At 40.4% G+C, this 14,131-nt stretch overlaps 1 protein-coding gene across 1 annotated transcript in view; it reads right to left on the reverse strand.

Moving 5' to 3' along the window:
- Nucleotides 1-14,131, reverse strand: part of RAPGEF5 (Rap guanine nucleotide exchange factor 5) — a 223,467-nt gene that overhangs the window by 169,924 nt on the left and 39,412 nt on the right. Inside the window, exons 3-5 of the mRNA XM_080818603.1 lie at nucleotides 12,052-12,158; nucleotides 5,868-5,989; nucleotides 4,263-4,431 (exon numbers count right to left, since the gene is read on the reverse strand). Coding sequence (XP_080674729.1) covers nucleotides 4,263-4,431; nucleotides 5,868-5,989; nucleotides 12,052-12,158 — 398 coding nt within the window. The remainder of the gene's footprint in view (nucleotides 1-4,262; nucleotides 4,432-5,867; nucleotides 5,990-12,051; nucleotides 12,159-14,131) is intronic.

Raw genomic sequence — 14,131 nt, forward strand, 5'->3', positions numbered from 1 at the left:
GGGACAGAGGGGAGGGTCAGGGAGAGAGAGAGAGAATCCTAAGTGGGTTCCATGCCCAGGGCAGAGCGAAATGCAGGGCTCCATCTCGCAACCCTGAGATCATGACCTGGGCTGAAATCAAGAGTCAGACATTCAACCGACTGAGCCGCTCAGGGGACCCGCTAATAAACTCACATTAACCTGCTGGACTGAGGTAAGATACCATTTAACTAAGCACCCTGCTAAATAAGAATAGCAACAATAAACATGTTTTTGTTTTTTCAATAGTTAGAATCAGGAAAAGATAAGCTGGGATGCCATGAGAGGGAGCTGTTTGAACAGAGGTCATAGGGCTGAATGGACTCTCTGTGGAAATCACAGCCAGACCCTCAGGAGCACAGGCAACACCAGCAGGTACCCAGGAAGTCCCACCAGCCAGGCAGGACGAACAGACACTGGTCCGGCCAGGATGGACAAACCCAACTTGTACCAGCCCCAGGCTCCACAGCAGATGACAACAGAACACCCCAGTTATACCTCAGGGATCATTAGGGAAGGGGCTGCCCATCCACTAGGCAAAAATCAGTGGGGATGGAAAAAGGCCCACCCTGACAGGAGAGCCTTCTCTACCAGGCTTAAGAGACCAACACCACTCACCACATACCAGAGACTGTCTTCCTGAGGAACAGGGAGTGGGCATAGACTGAACCTTTTTACCACAATATGCTCCACAGCCTTTTACCTTATTAGAATAACTTAACTGGATTAAACTAAAATTATGGGCTTCTTTCCCTTCTTTCTGGCTACCTAGCAAGATGGAGTCTCACGTGGACAATAAATCATAGATTGCTGAGAGGAAAAATGAAGACATGACATTTTTCTTTACATGTCTGGGTGTAGCATGAGTTACCTTTGAGCAATCCTCTAGAACTCTTTAAATAACAGCTTAAATGTAAACTGTCCTATAATTGGAGAATATAGTTTCGTGTATTTGAGGTTCATAGACTCTGTCCTTTCAGAGCCCTACTGTTCCCTGGTAAGCTGGCAGCTGCTATAAGGGTGGTTAAACTGAAACAGCCAAGCTTCCTCACAGAGTAAGTCCTCCAATTTCTCACTAGTCCCGATGGTACGATGAGGCTATCTTTCCCTATGCTGTTACTTCAGCATTTCTAAACAACACCCCTCCAGCCCACCCACCCTCCACAAAATTAAAAAAAAAAAAAAAAATTAAAAAAAGAGCTAGAAAAAAGTCCATTCTGGATGACTTGATTTGGCTTTCAGTTTGAATAGAATACAATGACTGCTATTTTTTCTCCCAAAGATGGTACTCTCCACACTCCTTTGAAATTATCTACTCAGTTTGGATGTAAAAGTTATTTTGTATAGAACGGGATTTCCCCCCCTCAAATTAGCCCAGAAACCTGCAATAGATCCATTTGCCATCCTGCTTTAAGCCTTCTTTCCTAAATGGGGGGAAAAAATCCACTTTAAAAGGATACATTTGCACAGAATTGTGTTTACATAGAGACATTAAGTGGTTTCCTCACATAATTTTACAGAGATTTAGAAGACAACAAATTAAAGGGACCTGATGCAGAACCACATATACAGACCTTAATAGCCTTCAAATATCAAAAGGAACACAGGACAGGATTTTTAGCTCGTGAATAATAAAGCAAGTTAATGAATCAAGAGGACCTGAGAGGCCATTTCAGTAGAATGGATAAAAACGGATTAAGAGAGCAGAATGGGTAACACAGGACTAATGACACAGAAGAATGGAAAAATTTTCGGATGCAAACAGCAAGCACCATTAGTTACTGAAAGTCGGACAGACAGGAACTGGAGATGTTGTGTAAGTTTTGTGGTCAAAGTAGGACTTGGGCTCCCCCTTGAGGGGTGGGTAGAATTTAACTAGATAAGGAAAGGGCCCAGGAAGGAGCCCAGCACCACAGGGACAGGAGGGAATAAACGCGTGTGAGATGGGGGTTAGAATGAATGGGGATCACCAGATGAGAGCAGAAGTTATGATGGGAATCACATGCATCGAGCCACAGGAAGGCTGAGCCATCACAGCTGGAAGTGGACAGGATCCCTAAGCACCTTTTCTCTGACCACAATTTCTTCCAAGTCTGGATAACCTCAACGTTGGCTTTCCAAAATTTAGCCAAAAATTTTACCCTAGCTTAGAGGTTTGCTTATAACTGTAGCATAGAAAAAAACTATATATTTGTATATTATATACACATATGTTACATATGTGTATACACCTATCTCCTGCCATTAGAGACTCGCTGTGGTTCATTAACTTTACCTGTTTATAGTTAGTACTTATAATAAGGAACACATGAATCCATAGCTCCCCAGTGACAACTGCCCCAGAGGAATGACCACTGCCAATGTGCATGTTCACACCACCACCAATTTAAAAACCTGCCAATAAACAAGGCACAAGTGATTCTCAACTCCAGAGGCGTGACGCTGGTGTTCAGTGATAGGTGTGACAAATGACTGCAGGTAATCTGGAACTAATATTAGAACTGAATTTTGGAAGTAATTTTTAGACTCTAGAGGGGACCCAGGGTTTCCCTATAACAAGGTCATCTCCCCCAGTGGCATTCCAATCCGCTGCCCGAGTCAGGGAGAAAGCAGTGGAGTGAAATCATGACTGCCTGCAAGCTCATTTCAGGGGCCCTTATGCCCCTGGTGACCTGCATGTGCCCAGGGGGCCGGCCCCTCCTCCTTCTTGTGTGCAGGATGGGAACTGGTGAAGGAGAGCTGCTAGAGAATGCCAGTCTCACGGCATCAAAGCGAGTCACAGTCATCTCTAGCTTCCAAAGCACACGCTCCTTCTTGGAAAGCTTATTAAAGTTTATTAAAATGCTCCTTGACTTTTCTCAGGAAATTCTGACCTATGTTAAAAGCATCTTACACTGAAGAACATCTTCTGTGCTTAGACAGTTGAGTGAAGAATTACATTCGAATTTTGCCTTACCATTCCAAGGTCCTCTATGTGCAGTAGTGTTGGTAAAGCCATAACCATTTCAGAGTCTAACATTTTAATAGCTTCTATTTATAGTGTCTTAGAAGGGGAAGTTGGAATGACCCCTATAACTCCAGGAACAAACACAATCTGGCAGGTGTTAGAAGAGTGGGTGTTAGATCACATGGACATGGATGCAAACCCTAACATTCCACTCACCACTTGTGCGACCTTGGACAGGCCACCTGACCTCTGTGCCTCACTTTCCTCACTTAAAAATAGTGACAATAGTCCTAACTTCTAGAATTCAACTGAAGATGAAATAATACAAAGCAGGTAGCATAGTTCCTGACATAAGATATGTTTCTACAATCACCCTATTAGCATGGTGTCTCATTAATATCCTAACACTTATTTCTTTTCTAAAAGCCTGGATTAACTGTCCAGTTTTGTGGTTTTTGTTTTGTTTTGTTTTTAAGAGTAACTCATCTTTGTGATGATTGTAGGTGTTTCCCCTGGAACCCACTTTCCTACCCATGAGATAAAAATGACACCACTTGCCCTGCTGATCTCACAGACCTGAGAGTCAACAGTATGGGAACGTATTTTGCACCTGATCTTAGCCAAAAGGCCGAGAAGCGATTGGGAACGTATTTTGAAAACTGAATATGGAAAAATTATTGATGGAAAGTTTTAACCTGAAATTTACTATTCCAAAATAAGCTTATCAGGAATTCCGTGGAGAGACAAAGATGTGTCAACAGCACCATATCATGACTCAAGCTCTGTGCCCAAGGCTTCTCTAATGAATTTTAATTCATTTTAATCATATAGTGATTCACTATCTTCATGTGATTGTGATTCACGTGTTTTAATTTGCCAAATGTTTCTTCTTGCTTATTTTCAGAAAGGTCTGTTCACAGAAAGGTCTCTTTCTTAGGAAAGTCACGATGTGGAGAGCAGATAATATGTCAGTTATTATTTTATTTCAACCTAAGCCAAATCATCTTTACCTCTAATTTAGATTACTGCTCATACAGTGATGATTAAAGTTGACAGAGAATAGCACAGCTGGACAGGCATCCGCTTCTGGGATTTGAATACCACTTCGAATTTTTTAGCTGGATTTAATCTCCAGTCATTTCTTTTACCTTTCTGAACCTGCATCTGAGAAATGGGAACAGGACAGCTATTTCTTAAAGGAGACGGTGACCTTAAACAGCAGAGCACAGTCCCAGAAACAGGAAGTGTTCTCTAAGTGAGAATAATTTTATATCAGAACAAAAGAGCATCTACTTACAGTTCACAGATGCCAGCTCTAGCCGGAATGAGAGGTACAAGTTGCAGTAAAAGCTTGACACCATTCTGCCATTCTTCTTCCCTTTCAAATTCACAGTACAAGTAGCTACATTCATCAGAAGAAAACTGGTAGAAAACATAGGTATCTTGAAAGTATAAATTCTGGTCCACTGTTGGAAACAAAAAAAGGGGAGGACCTGTTTTTTAAAGTCTATTATTTAGACAGTCATAAACCAAATAATAAATTGAAAGCCCTGCTAATTATTAGGGAGAATCTAGGGGTAGGACTATAATTACATCGTCTAAGTCCATTCATGCTCACAATCCCACTGAATTAAAAGGAACTTACTGACCAACCTATTTTTATTACTTGAGGCTTTAGCCAGCATATTCATATATGTTTTACGATTCTTCTGCTTCACAGACAGGTGAAATCAGTAATGATTCAAAAAGTGGGGAGAATTTCTATGTGTCTCAAAGCAAACAAATAGATTTAATTACTGGAGTGATACACAAATACAAACTATCTCAAGTTTTAAAGCCGTGGCTCTCAACCAGGGGCAACTGTGACACCCAAGGGACATTCGGCAATGTCTGGAGACACTTTTGTTTTTCACTACTGGAGGGTGCTAGAGGCATCTGGTGGGTACAGAAAGTGACACTGCTGAACAGCCTATAATGCACAGGGCAGGCTCCTACAACAGAATTATCTAGCTCAATATGTCAGCGCCACCAAGGCTGTTTTAAAAGGGATCAAGAATTGGAGACTTAACCTAAAAAAATACTGACACAAATTTTTTTGCTCACCAAAACATGAGACTCAACGAGCAAGTTGGTAACATCCCTCAAAGGTAGTTACCGCTTTTCTAAATCAGAGTATCAGGTGCTGGGTATTAACAACTCACTGAAGTTATAGCCACATCCCCATCTGTACTACACTGGGGCCTTTCTGAACCTTACTATGCTCTCTGACCCTCAATATTTATTACCTATGGGGACAAAGGAACTTCCAAGTGACCAACTAGCACCTGCATGATGAAGCTAAATTAAGACTCTGAATTGCTTAACTTCTAATTCTTTAATTCCCTGGGCTCAACTAAGAAAAGCACTATCTACCATCTATTTTAGTTGCTAGTTAACATCAATTTTGCGTTCTATTTAAACAGCTAATTTTCATAGGTCATATCTCTAATTGTTCATGATTAGTCAATTAAAATGGCATAACATTCCACTCATAAAATCAGTTTCTGATAATTATTTCAAGTACAGCTAGATAAATCACCCATTTAGAGCAACGAAAGATGTCACTGATTAAAAAAAAAAATTGTGAGCAGGCTTTTGAGTAGAGGAGAGGGTAAGGGAAAGATGCTTAGACATAGTAGTCTATGAATCAGCAAGTACCTACTTATTTTTACAAAAGGTGTGAGAATTAACAACCAAAAGATGACTGGTTATTTTTGTTTATAAAATGTGAGAGAACGCAAATATTTACCTGTGGAAACAATTTCCATCCAGATTGTAACAGCCTCCAGAAAATCAAGTAAATTTTGTTCTGGTAGCTTAATAAAATAACACTTCTATGCTTCAGAAAACATGTAATACTGACCTGATAACATAATTCCCATATCCAGTAGGAGCTGCCAGACCCCTATGGCCATAGATCTGCACTGGACAAAAGGACAGTGTTCTAGAAGCCAGTCTACCAGCTCTGACCCAACACAGCTCCTCCTGAACAAAAGGAAAACCATTCATAGTAAGACATTATTGCCACTCATTTGCCCAAGAATTGATATTTAATATTATCCTTTCCAAGAGACTCAATAATAAATGAACAGGCAACTCTTACTCATCTTTACGATTTCAGCTCAACTATCACTTCGGTAAGAAAACTTAGAATCACACTTTCTTATACTTTTGCTTCAAATCACCTACCATGTAGTAATTGTACATCTTCCTGAATGAATAATATCGGCTTCCCTCACTTCAGAATCATTTTCAGGATATCAGGGACATAACTCACTGCTAAACCTCAACAGTGAGAACATTCCAGGCACAAAGCAAATTCTCAAAACATGTAGTTGAACAAATGAAGGAATAAATGTAGTGATCCTTTATATAAAGATAATGCTTCTGTCTGGGTAAGACAAGTACCTCAAGGTGATGGTCATAAACTTCTGTTCAACTCTTTGTAGATTTTTATCTAGCCTTTTTGAGAACAAAGTAACTCTAAGAAGATTACACAAAGTTAGGACCACAGTGAGTGGTAAAGAGTTTTGTTTGCTACTCTCCAAACACATTAAATCTTAAAATTTGTCTCAAAGAACAATAAATATGACCATTATTTTTTTTTAAAGATTTTATTTATTTATTTGGCAGAGAGAGAGAGAGAGATCACAAGTAGGCAGAGAGGCAGGCAGAGAGAGAGGGGGAAGCAGGCTCCCCACTGAGCAGAGAACCTGATGCTGGGCTCGATCCCAGGATCCTGAGATCATGACCTAAGCCGAAGGCAAAGGTTTAACCCACTGAGCCACCCAGGCACCACCACGACCATTATTCTTTTTAGTATCATCTAAGCAATCTAGCTAAGCAGCCTAAGTCATAAACTCATAAACCCACAAACCCAGATGTGTATGATGGATTCCACTAACCACATACACAAAAATATCCCCTGTAATCTGTCTTAAAATACACAGCTATATTCGAAGCATGCCCCAATCTGGGCATTACAAGCAGTATTTTCATGCCTACTTTTTCATCTTTATCAGCCTCAGCTGAAAACCCAAAAGAAGACAACTTGCTGAAATACAGTTTTCATTTGCAGAAATTTCACTGAAAATCATTCTCCCTTATGAAAATGTCACCATTTATTTTTTTCAAAGATGCATCGTGTTAATGGTTGTCTTTATTCAGTATTTGGTATTTAAAGACCAAAACACATCAACATTTATTTTATTCCTAAAACAGAAAAATACTGCTTATTTTTTGTGACTGGCCATAGCCATCAATACCTAGAAATCACACAATAACCAGCAATGTGAAGAAATGTCATGAGGCCCTACATTTTCAGGGGTAAAAGGAAAAATAAACTTTTGTGCTGAGATATTTGTTTTGTGGTTTTGGGTCTGTTTGTTTTTGTTTTTAATGCCCAACGTGGGGCTTGAACTCACAACCCCAAGATCAAGAGTCGCATGCTTTACGGACTGGGCCAGCCAGGCACCCCTCTGCTGAGGTATTTGAACAAATATTCCAGCTTTAGATAAAGCATCTTTTTTTGTGGGGGTGGTGGGGCGGGGCAGGGGGGAAGTGTCACTATTTGAAAGATACTCTAAGGCAATTAGGGCAATACCAGACACATTTAGTTGCAGGTTAGTGTTAAGACATTAGAAAGATTAACTGTCAAATAAATGGATGTTTTTTGAAAAAGGAGAAAACAGATCACAATAAACTAGGCAATCAGACAAAACAGTCAATATTAACTTCTAATTCTATAAGACACCTTTCACGTTAAAGGCTCAAAGTGTTAATTAATTCCTCAACACCTCTGTCAATTAGCCAGCATCTTTGAGCTTGTAAAACACTTTTATCCTATGGATTAAAACACTGTATCATCATAATCCCTATTCTAAGAACAATCCAGTCCTCAACCTGCTCTCAGCGTCTGACCATCCAGAACAGGACACAACCAAGCATTTACTAAGCAAACCAAACTGCCCAATTGCAAAAGGTGGCTAGATGGGTGAGTATGCTTGCCTTGCTCACAGGCGATGGAGAAGTGTCCTAGACTGGGGCTTCTCAAAATTGGGTTTAGGAGCACCTGGGGGATTCGGTTACTGTGTAGATTCTTTTTTTTTTTTTTCATCTTTTTTCTTTCCTTTTTTTTTTTTTTTAATTTTCAGCGTAACAGTATTCATTGTTTTTGCACCACACCCAGTGCTCCATGCAATACGTGCCCTCCCTAAGACCCACCACCTGTTTCCCCCAACCTCCCACTCCCCACCCCTTCAAAACCCTCAGGTTGTTTTTCAGAGTCCATAGTCTCTCGTGGTTCACCTCCCCTTCCAATTTCCCTCAACTCCCTTCTCCTCTCCATCTCCCCATGTCCTCCATGTTATTTGTTATGCTCCACAAATAAGTGAAACCATATGCTTGACTCTCTCTGCTTGGCTTATTTCACTCAGCACAATCTCTTCCAGTCCCGTCCATGTTGCTACAAAAGTTTGGTATTCATCCTTTCTGATGGAGGCATAATACTCCATAGTGTATATGGACCACATCTTCCTTATCCATTCGTCTGTTGAAGAGCATCTTGGTTCTTTCCACAGTTTGGCGACCGTGGCCATTGCTGCTATAAACATTGGGGTACAGATGGCCCTTCTTTTCACTACATCTGTATCTTTGGGGTAAATACCCGGTAGTGCAATTGCAGGGTCATAGGGAAGCTCTATTTTTAATTTCTTGAGGAATCTCCACACTGTTCTCCAAAGTGGCTGCGCCAACTTGCATTCCCACCAACACTGTAAGAGGGTTCCCTTTCTCCACATCCTCTCGAACACGAGTTGTTTCCTGTCTTGCTAATTCTTATCCAATGTGGCTGAATGGGGCCCAGAAGACCCTGGTGACTACAAAGCCCCAATCCTCCAGCTCCAGCTTCTCACTGGGAAGGGCTCACTCTGTCTTGGGGAGCAGAGCTGAGTCCACACACTGAAACATATCCCCAGAACACTGCCATGACAATTAACAGTTCATTGGAGCTCCCCACCCCGGCCAGCAAGCTATGTTTCAGGTGCTCGTGATCCCCTTCTCCACCCCCAACTTTCTCAAGTTGTGTTTCAAATCTCCTTCAACAACCCATCTGCACGAGGGAAAACCCCACTAGGAACAGAGAACAACACTATGATTAATGTCACCAAAGCAAATGGCATGAGGTTAGGGGCCCCTGCACTGCACTCCTCTCCTGACTTGCTGGCCAGGGCTGCAAAAATCCAGCTACCATACCTAAAGCTTGCAGGACTCAGGGGAGAGCAAGGAGGAAGAAAAGGGATGGATGGAAGGGAGCGATCTCAACACCCAGTTCTACCTCCCAGGGTATTTTCAGTGTTGTAGCAGATCCAGAAACCATTTGAGTACATGTAGCTCTAACTGGAGCTGCACTATGAGGCAGGAACACTGTGATACGGAGGTGATTAGCTACCAGGCTAAGTGACTGCTATAACATAACACTAACATGATTTCAGCTCCAGTTTCTGGTCTCCTTCTGTCTCTAGTTACATTTTTAGCAATTCATTCATGGTACTGCAGACAGAAAGAACCCTAATCTCAAATGTAAATGGGGTGATGGTATTTAGAGACTTACTTGAAGTCTCAGAAACCAGTATGATTTTTTTCTAGAGTGCAAAAGGAATAGAAAACATCTCAAAGTTTTGAAAGTAATTCTCATGTAGCACATGGGGACCACTTCACCTCAATTTACTACCAGACAAAGGAAAATGACTTGTCCTAGGCAATCGCATCGACACTGTCTCTAGACCCTGGGCACTGATCAGTCCTTATATTTCGAAAGACAGGAAGTTCTGGCCCAACCAGGGGACTCTGAAATAGCACAGCACATGGTCTCTCCCCATTCAACTCCCACCGAACTCTAAATCTGTTCTAACTTGGATAGATGGTTCTTTTCCATGAACCTCATTAATGTACATCTCCCAATGCTTTTTTCAATCTCTATCCATGGAGACTACGTAGAGCACTGAGAGCAATGACAGGTCTTACACATCGACTTGGGTGGTAGCTAAAAAGAATCATAGGAGCCTGCTCATGACTAGACCCAAAGCTTTATTCAACCAGTTCTTATTTTTTAAAAATGAAAAATAATTAAGTAAGTTTAAAGTTGCTATCAACTATTAAAAAAAAAAAATTCAAAAGGCTCTATGTGAAGTGGTCCAGCCAGGAGTACAACCACTGTTCTCACCTGTCATGTCTACTTGGCCCGGACTCTAAACTGAAGGTTCTCAGACCTCAGGCTACAAATTGCTTACAGAGGGTGGGAAGGTAGGGGGTAAGCTTTTTTCAAGAGGTTCATGAGTCCATATATACAAAAACATGCTTTCTCAACAGAATAGATCATGTCTAACCTAGGTCATATTTTTCAAAACCTATATATGTACTAATGTGGTTAATTTAATGTGGGATTTTCGGTCACATGGGCGGATCAGTTGGTGGAGCATCTGCCTTCGGCTCAGTTCATGATCCCAGGGTCCTGGGATCAAGACCCGTATTGGGCTCCTTGCTGAGAGTCTGCTTCTCCCTCTGACCTCCCCACTCCATTTTTGTGCTCTATATCTCTCTCTCTCAAATAAATAAGTAAAATCTTTTAAAAAATTTAGCATGGGATCTTAAAGTATTAATTCACTGTAGTTCTCCCAGCCTCCCCTCCCTCCCTTGCTCACTGGTACCTCAGATTCTGCCAAGAGTCTGCTTAGAAAGTAGTTGGTAGCATGGGATAGTGATGAGAAAAGAACATTAAGGAATTATCTAGGGTATGGAGAATAGTTACATAGGTGTATATAATAATAAAAAATTCTTCAAGCTGTACCCTCAAGAACTGTGCATTTTAAGCCATGTCTCAATAAAAAGGAGGTCTTCTTACTCAAAAATGTTGGGAATCACTATACCCCAAATCCAGGCCATAATGAAATTTTCCCCAAACTGTGACAAAGGGAAAAAACAGGAATATTACAATGAGTTTGTGATAAAGCTAAATTTAGTTAACTTAATGAAATGTCCTTATTCTGAAAATCTTTCCTACCATTTTTAAGATTTATTTATTTATTTGGGGGGGAGGGGCAGAGGGAAAGATTGTCTCAAGCAGACTCCACTCTGAGCATTTAGCCTGAGGCAGGGCTCTATCTCATGACCGTGAGCTCATCACCTGAGCTGAAACCTAGAGTCAGGTGCTTAACCGACTGTGCTACCCAAGTGCCCCTTTCTTTTTTTGGGGGGTGTCATTTATTCTGAGTACTCTTCCTATTCTTTACGGTATATTGCAATCTCATTTCTGTAAGAAAAAATGATAATACATTTTTTTCTTTTTGTTTTATTTTTATAATTTATTTTTGGTATTTTTTGGTATGGTTTAGTACCTTGAGTTGATAAAATAAAAAGCTCATAATTCACTTTTGTTTTTTCTTTAAATGGCTCAATGAATTGAAAACGTGTCCTCAACTTTCTAAGTGACTATTCTCTTAGTCCGGCTGTACTTTAAAACTGGGCATTAGCCCATGCATCTACTTTCATACCTCCGCCCTTATTCACAAGCCAAGGTGGAGAAATACTAACCCTTTGCCACCTGCCCTTCCCCTTCCTTGCAGCGCCCAAGGAGGGGCTCATCCTCACCTGGCAAATCAGAGCAGAATTCTCTCTCCCATTCGATTTCCCAAGAGTCCTCAAAGAGCCTTGATAAGGTCCTTGAAGAAGGGACCTATGCTTATTGAAGTCCCAAAGCAGCACATGCCCAGTACAAATATTATAAAACATCACATTTCAGAGGAAGCAGAGCAGACTCTCTCAGGAACCCAACCACTTGCACCTGGAGAGTCCATACCCTAACTTCAGAACCAGGAGTCTACTGTCTAAAGAGAAAAATCACCATCAGCACTCCAAATAGACACTTCAAACAAACAAATCCTCCCAGTAGTGATAAGCCCAGCTCTCTGCGATCAAGGTTATGATTTCAGCACATTTTTCTTATATTATTCAAGGAGAATTTTTGACAAGGTGTTAGAAAACTGTTTTACCTGTAAAATCCCTTGAGGTTCACTCTGTCCTTTATCAGGTCAGCTGCCTGAACGATAATAATATTCCTCAATGCTCTTCCTGCACAAGAAGAATTCTCTCCATAAATCTAAATGGAAAAAGACATTCTCCATAAATTTACAATAATATGACAATTTGTAAGCTGCCAATAGCACACTATATAAAAAAAAAAAATCATGCCCACATCCCTAAGTTTAACAACACTTTAGCCTACGTAGTTACAGACCAACTACTACCCATTTTATTTTTGTTATTGGTCCACTTGTGCTCTTACACAACAGTAACTATTTTCCAAATAAACTGCTTTAACTATAAATAATTTTTATACCAAGTTTCCAGAATGAAATTTTTTTTAAAATAGGGTTTCTATCAACACAGCAAACTGAAGCATATTTATACTACATATTACTGTGCCATATTGATAATGCATTCATGTCAAAGTCTTGGAAGATGGGAAAATACGTATTCCTAACGAGTGAACATCTCACACTGTGACACGATGTGATAGGCTGCTGTCTGCTTTGCTTTTAAGCTTCCCTCTGCTGCAGAGCTCATTGTTAATTCCAAGCACCCTGGTTTCATCTACTTCATGATTCCACCTAGCAGATAAAAATTTTACTTAACTTCCTTTTTCATCCTAATTCACCCATATGCATCTCTGATTCTTAGAGGATGAAGGATCTAGAGAGGTCCACGTCCTACTTTATATATTACCTCCTTTCTCTGTATGTGGCACGTTCCTCCACAGTGCAATGCTGTTTCACAAACAAAGAAAGCTAAGTAAAAATGAACTGTCTTGATGCTCGTGAAAATTAATATATTGGGAATGCACACGACATCTGTTTACTTATTTCCTGGTGAACTCTTTCCGCAGCTACACTACTTTGCACCTATAAAATATTTTATATCTTCTCTTGAAGCAAACCAATTAATAGTATATTGACCATGACTTGACAGGGAACATTTCAACCCTATCCTTACACTTCCCTAATATTCTTAGTGTCACTTCCTAAATACAACCTAATGAGAAAGTGTGAAGGGCAGGAAATGATTTTTTAACATGTTGTAACTGTATATAAAGCAAAACAAAACAAAAACAGCAACAAGTCAGCTGACAGAAAGTTCTACCCTAGGGTGAGGGATGGGCTGAAAGGGTGATGGGCATTAAGAAGCCGCTTGGCATGATGAGCACTGGGTGTTCTATGTAAATGATGAATCACTAAATTCTACTCCTGAAACCAGTATTACACTGTATATTAAGTAACTAGAATTTAAATAAAAATTTGGAAGGAAAGAAAAAATACTACCCTAAAGAAGGGTCAAGTCAGTTCACCCTTGACAGGTCCTGACAAGGTATCAATGCTCATTCACTCAGTCTTTCAAAAACCATCTAGTGAGTGCACGAGGGTGGCTCAGTGGGTTAAGCCTCTGCCCTCGGCTCAGGTCATGATCTCGGGGTCCTGGGATCAAGCCCCGCATCAGGCTCTCTGCTCAGCAGGGAGCCTGCTTCCCCTTCTCTCTCTGCCTGCCTCTCTGCCTACTTGTGATCTCTGTCTGTCAAATAAATAAATAAAATCTTTAAAAACAAAAACAAACAAAATGAAAACAAAACAAAACAAAAAACATCTAATGAGTGGCTCTCAGACCCCACTGCAGATGCTGGGGATACAGTAATGAACACGGCCAAAAAGTTTCAGACCTCACCGTGCTCACAGCCTCCTGTTACTCTTAAAAAAAAAAAAAAAAAAGAAAGAAAAGAAAAAAAGGAACTCTTTGTCAAATGATTTTTAAACACAGAGAAGGCTCCCCATCTTTTTTCAACAAACCTAGAAATATTCTACTAATAGATAACTACAAATAAGTCCCTGTTACACCAAGTTTTAGTATAAAATATTCACTCTTTTAAAAATGCAGCATTTCTATTAATACAGCAAATTGAAAATATATATTTAACTCTGCCATATTGATAACACACTCATATAAGGGCTTGGAAGGTGGGGAAATATTTTTTTCCTATCTGGTGAACATCTCGTACCATGACACAATTATCAGAGCATTTCA

This window comes from Martes martes, assembly GCF_963455335.1.
Source record: "Martes martes genome assembly, chromosome: 11".
NCBI lineage: Eukaryota > Metazoa > Chordata > Mammalia > Carnivora > Mustelidae > Martes > Martes martes.